The sequence below is a fragment of the Etheostoma spectabile genome, chromosome 15, assembly GCF_008692095.1.
Source record: "Etheostoma spectabile isolate EspeVRDwgs_2016 chromosome 15, UIUC_Espe_1.0, whole genome shotgun sequence".
Lineage (NCBI taxonomy): Eukaryota > Metazoa > Chordata > Actinopteri > Perciformes > Percidae > Etheostoma > Etheostoma spectabile.
In genome coordinates, this window is record NC_045747.1 from 5,898,852 (window position 1) to 5,905,331 (window position 6,480).

General features: G+C 42.2%; 1 protein-coding gene across 2 annotated transcripts in view; it reads left to right on the forward strand.

The window, feature by feature from the left end:
• The first annotated feature begins 1,736 nt into the window (after positions 1-1,736).
• nacc1a (nucleus accumbens associated 1, BEN and BTB (POZ) domain containing a) overlaps positions 1,737-6,480 on the forward strand; it is a 14,282-nt gene continuing 9,538 nt past the window's right edge. The window contains exons 1-2 of one of the 2 annotated variants that reach the window (XM_032538700.1): positions 1,737-2,045; positions 5,780-5,933. In XM_032538700.1, coding sequence (XP_032394591.1) covers positions 1,825-2,045; positions 5,780-5,933 — 375 coding nt within the window. In that variant the 5' untranslated portion in view covers positions 1,737-1,824. Of the gene's footprint in view, positions 2,046-2,528; positions 2,676-5,779; positions 5,934-6,480 lie in introns of those variants that run through there. The other variant, XM_032538701.1, reaches the window with a different exon arrangement.

Below are 6,480 nucleotides of genomic sequence, written 5' to 3' on the forward strand. Positions count from 1 at the left end.
GATTTATTGAAACATATTGCATCCACAGCACGATTGTGAATGTACTGTATGTTATAAAAGTATTTCTAGGTATCTTTTCTACAAATAGCCAGTGCCATATCTGGGTCAAGCAAATGTGTGATTGGACTTGTGAAAAAAAAGAAGCTCTTTTTGAAAACAGAAAATCACAACCAGGAGATGGCACTGCTTTTGGAGTTGCACAAAATGTAATGTTGCAGTTATAGTTTGTGTAAATAGATTCTTCAAATACAGCATATTTTCAGAGATTTTTGAAGGCCTAGACCACATTACTTAGTATGAAGCTGACAATATAATACATTGCCAAACTCATTACTCATGAGCTGAGAAAATGTATCTTGTAAAGCAGATAGCTGTCTATGCTGGGAAGTGCATTTTATCTTTATGGTCGCTAAAGCAAGAGCTGAATGCAAGATTTATGTTGTGTTACAATGTATCATACTATTTATTTGCAGGAGTAGGACTAGATATGACATAGCAAAGGGTAAAGTATCTGTTCATGTTTCTTTTTTAATCTCTTATCATGTTTTTAAAAGCTTATGATTGCTGACTGGGCTATTTTTATTTTTAGCTGAAAGGGAATTTTCACAACATAGCATGTAATGCATATGCAGTAACACTTAACGTCAGATAGTCAGAAGGCCATGCCACATAGTTAGTGATTGTAAAACATGGAGGGGGTAATCACATATTTATTTATTTATTTATTTATAAATTACACATATGGGGTAATATGAAATGAGACCATAAATAATTTAGTTTTCTCTTATCAAATCTGTACCAGACACAAGAGGTGTAGTCAACACATGATAAATCAAAAGATTGTCACTCTAATAGATGAGATGACACTTACTAACTTGTGGGTCTGTTTTACATTAAAATTGGCATAATTTGAACAGAGAGCTTACAGCTGCCCCATTAGGGGATATTTTCTCTTTGAAATCACAATTAAGAGTTAATGAGATCATAGTTGTATCACCAGTATTTTTACCTCATCGGCCTTTACTCAAATGGATGTACATTATGACAGACAGGACCCTCTGCCAATGAAACACATATAAACAGACAAGAAAAAAAATCCAGTGACTAAAGATTTACTTAAACTCAAAACTGCATTCTCAGATGTTGATCTCTCTAACATGAGCACAGAAAAGTATGAGTGATATGCATGACAGTATAGTTTCCAGTGGCAAACATATTTTCACAGGGCTGTTTAGTGTAACCATTAACCAAGGTTTGGTTTCTGGTTCCAAGAAAGTCACAGATTACTTTTTTTCCTGTACATGGCCTACACTTTCCAAGTAATTGCTGCCATGCTATTTTTGAGTATTGTTGACACTTAAAATACTGTGGTTAAATATCTGCTGTGCCTCCAGCTTCATAATAAATGCATGCAAGTGTAGATGCACAGTAAGGATTTGAATGCAGACAGAAAAGCATAGAAAGCTATTGTTGTTGAATTGGGTTTAGCATAACCATACTGTGTGCCCATGTAGATTATACCTACAATTACGCCCTATTAAAGAAAGAAGTATGCTATATCACAGGTGCGCACATGTATGGGTCATAGCACACTGTATTTTGCACATAATGCTTCTCTTGTTTACAACCAACAGGGGCGCGGCATTATCCCTATACGTGCGCCGGGTTCACTCAAGTTAAATAAGTAGCCCACACACACACACACACGGCCTACTTTTCCCACTACTGGTTTTCCCTTGCAGGCTGCTGCTGTGCCAATGCGCAAACAGTCGTGGGATAGGTCACCCCAAATTGAGAGTGCTCTCGAAACGATCATCCGACTGAATGACGAGCGCGTCATGCTTGTCTTCCTCCTCTTATGTACCGTGCAATCAGTGGCTCTGTGTTCCGCAATCCCCTGGGATACTGTATCGCCCTCGATGGCTCTGCTATCGGCGTTTAGCTCACACTGAATGGCTGCCTGGAGCAAGGAAAAACGGGAAGAGAGATCGCTGCGTCTCCTCCTTTAAACCAACGCTCTGCGTTATTAACTTCCCAACGAGGGGGTGAGTGTCTTGCCTGCCGTTGTGTGAGGCGTCCTGTCGGGGTCGTCTAAGGTTTCACCGGCGGCCGCGGCAGAGGAGGAGGGGTTGAGGGTAGAGGGGTCTATGCCGGTGTCCTTAGTTAGCGCCGTGAATTTGGGCTGATGGCGAACGGTCCAGTAGATACGCCACGGGACAATCAAAGTTTGGGATAAGTAACGTTAGGCCTATATGCCGCTTAGGGGAAGGGTATACATTGGCACAGTCCTAAACTTTCTTTAGCCGTTCCAGCCTTTTCCGTTTTAAATGCATCCTGTTATCAGCGTGGAGTGCAGTGTTTGGAGTTTAATGGTTAATTTCAGCTCTTCTCTCAAATATGCGAAAATGTGATGGCAGTCAGGTTTTCTGGCACTGCTGCTCTTCCGATCCCCGGTTATAAGAATTGTGCCTTGTTGTGCTCCCACCCCCCGCTCCGTGCCGCACTGGTTCCGTCTGGCTCGCCCTCAGCTGCTGCGTGTCCTGGGATGACCTGTTGATGTCTGTAGAATGGAGAATGGCAGGGGGAGCGTTATCCCCCATCACCAAAATATTTAAATAAGCAACATTTGGGCTTGACAACCGGCGGCGCAGCACAGCTACCTCGTCCGCAAGGCAGTAAGTGTCTTGTTTATATATTAAGTCTGGACTATTGCGGAAATGCTTGACATTGTGCAGCTTGGCTGAGTGTGCATGAGGTGGATGGTGCGCCGGGGCGAACCCAAAATATTTAACAGTAGCGTTAGCTTAGCCATTAGCTACCTCTATAGGCCTGCTGCGGATGGGAGAGAGCATCAAACATTTCAGCGTTGTCAGCCACACGAGGGAAAGGGGGGGTGAACTATGACCGCCTAATATGCTGAAGATGGTTAAGATGAATATACTTGAATGTCATTTGACAGCACGTAAACAGGAACACACCGTCGCCCTCAACCGGGTATCACCGAGGCTTGCTGCCATCCTGTGTCGCCCCCCTCCCGTCGCCTCCCGGCTCCGGTGCCAGCAGACAGTGGAGCATTCCCGGCGGGCAGACTGGCACACGGCGCGGTGTGTTAACGAGCTCCTTATCTGTTCCCCATTACCCGGCATTCTTTCCCGTTTAAACATTTTCTGTACAGAGGCAGACTATAGTCGGAAACACTCACATGGTACAGCCTCAGTAATTTAGAGTTAAGAAGTTTGGACGTTTTAAGGTCTGTGTTGCTTTATATTAAGGAGCCAACCACAAATCAGGCCTATATGTCTTGACTTCATAGGAGAAGCCCTGCCATGCAGGCATGGGCACATGAGAACCAGGAAATGCCTATAGAGGGACTGCATTGTGTGCAAGCTGCACCAATGACTCCACAGTAATCACCCACACAGCAGTGTCAGAGCTAGTGCTTCTTTCAATTTTTGAAGTGGATCAATTAGAAAGTAGTCGTACAAGTATACGTTCTGAAATGTTGACAGTTGCCCCATCATAACATAGTCCTTTGAACGTGGGCACAACCTTCTAAAGTCTAAGTAGTATGTTGTGAGTGTATGTTTGACCTACTTTTCTCACCAGGATGGTTGGTATAAGACACAGGGTGAATTAGGGTGAATTTCACTTCTTCACTTTGCTGCACTCTATTTATTTAATGGAAAAAGGACCTGAGATGGTCCCTCTCTGCAGGCCTCATTGCCCCTCCTTGCTGCATAAAGACACACACACACACACACACCTCACATTCTCTTTCACTGTCAGGGCAAACTGTGCAAACACACCCTGCTCTCAGCTCTGTGTTTGTGTGTCTTTATGTGCACACATGTGTGCTTACTGCGGCTCGCCAAACTGTAAACAAGCAGTATTGTCTAATGTCTGTGTGTGACTCAGTGTGCCTTTTGTGGGTTTGTTTGAGTTTGTGTGCGCATCTGTGTTTTAGTATGAGAGAGAGGGAGCTTGAGTGAGACGGAGACAAAGAGAGCATTTCTCTTTACCCTGGAGCTTGGCTAGGTCCCAAATGAAAGGCTTTGGATATGATGGGGCGGCTCACTCCAGCCCTCGTCAGTCAGTCACACCAAAGTTGGTTCTGTGCCTCTTACAGGGTGGGCTTCAATCAGTTTGTTCTCACAGTATCAGAGATTGTCTTTGTTTGGTATGTATCTACATGTGTGGGTTCAGCTTGTACTCATGAAACACTTTGAGGTGGTAAAGCATCTATGTGAAAAGCAGCGTTATCTAGGCTTGTATACTCATCTGTGTGGATATACTGTATGTGAAAACTCTTCTGACTGGTATTCTGCTTTAAGTAAAGGTTTATGACCAATGCAATGTCACATGAGCGTGTCATCAATGGATCTGTTGTATTCCTAGCTGTATTTGTGGAGGTTATTTAGAGCTTGTGGGTACAGAGGGCATAAACTGCTTATATGTGAATCCCTGTACTGCAAAGTAGATTTCTCCCCATGCTTTTGTCTAGAATGAGGTCATGGCTACAAATCTAAAACGTAAAAGAAAATATCTGGTGTCTTTACATATGCTGTCACTGAATACAAAACTTTCTCAAAGAACCAAGCAATTACAGTGTTCATAACCTCTCAGCACAGCTGATGGAACTTCTTTTTAATTCAACGTTGACATGCTTAGTAAAGGGGGTATGTTTGTCTTTGGCTGTTTAGAGAAGTGAATGGAAACATGGTATGTGGGGTTTGTTTAGGCCACACAGAATAACAGACCATGACCCAGTTATCTGTTTTATAGCTAATAGAAGACAGAAAATAAAAAAAGCATTTACTGTGCCCGCTCCTGGCAATAGCCACTACTGCAAGGCTAAAGTGACAAATAGGATTAATGCAATGCAGATTATTCATGGCGGTTTCAACTAAACTTTGTTTGAAATATCAATGTCCTGTGACCCTGCCAAAAGCCTTCAGTAGGACTGTGTGAAGTAATATTTGTGGTCTACGTCAATTGGATATGCCAAGGGATAGACTGGTTATTCAGGAATTCTTTTTTTCTTGAATTGAAGTGCTTCATTATTACAAATTTGGCCTAGTAGTAACAAAAATAGACTTTTATTAGATTTAGTTTATGTTTGGTATTATTGTGTCCCTGTGAAAGACTGGCAGCTTTTTTATTGTGTTCATTCATGTAAGAGTCTGACATTCCTCACCTGTTTTTGTTTTAGGTCTGTTCCCCCTGAGCTTTTTGTCTTTTAACACAGCCTTGTTACATTACACCTCCTCCCTACATTGCCTACTGATACCATCCTCACACCAAAGACACAGCACAGGATGAAACCGTTTTTTTGTTTGTCATTGTTGTGAATGGGCCTGCCTGTTTTATACCACTTGGGACAATGACCCTGCTCTGGCAGATTGTAAACACTACAATCCAAACCCTGTTGAGGAGTAATTTGCATGACTCCTACTCCAAATGGCCCCAACTTAAATATTTAAAAAGTCTTGGTTGTATCTTCTTAACATTCTCTGCACTGTAACTCCTTTTCTAGGTCCTAATATTTCAATGACCTAAAAAGTAGGAGTCATTGGGAGTCCTACACATTACTCCTAATGACAAGGTATACACAGCAACAGTCTGATGCTTCCGTTAAAAAAAGTTGAAACTACTGTATGTTAACCATAGTTTAAGTGTGGATAGGGTTTAATTGTCAAGTCTTGTAATTGTGTCATTCTTCTTTCTTTCTCTGCTTTTTGTTTCATTCTCTCTCTTCTGGCTCTCTCTATTTCCCAACAAGACCTTTTGGTGGTGTGCGTAGGCGCACCATGGCCCAGACCCTCCAGATGGCGATCCCAAACTTTGGCAACAATGTTTTAGAGTGTCTGAATGAGCAGCGGCTGCAGGGCCTCTACTGCGATGTCTCTGTGGTGGTCAAGGGCCATGCCTTCAAGGTACTGATGAGTCAGCGAGTTACTGTTTTTATTATGGAAAGTAAACTTATATTTAAAGCCAAGGCTAAATTTAGAGAAGGTTTGGATGTAAACAATTTACTTTGTGCCACCTCGGAGGTGGGAGGTATACAATATACTTCAAAAGAAGTGCTGTTTGGACAGTCTGAAAGTGGGGTGCAGACATTGTAATGTTTTCTTTTTTGTATCTGGGATTGATCAACCAACCTGGAATGATGATACACTTCCACAGAGAGCTGTTCAACCTAGAATAATTTTGAGATACTTAGCTAAATTCTAACTCTCTGGCTGAAGGTTTGGTAATTAGTTAAATCATTTCTTGTGGTCTTTACTTGAAATGACATCTGGACCTATTTAATTGCATGCAATTTCCCACTTTGCCTTTTTTAAAGGTAATGGGTTAGATTGCCCCCAATTTAAATGCCCTGAGTCTTGGTTGGATTTTCTTAACCATTTCAGCCCTGTAACCTTTTTTCTAGGTCCCAATATGTTAATGACCCCAAGTAGGAGAGCTGTCCCTTTTTTTTTT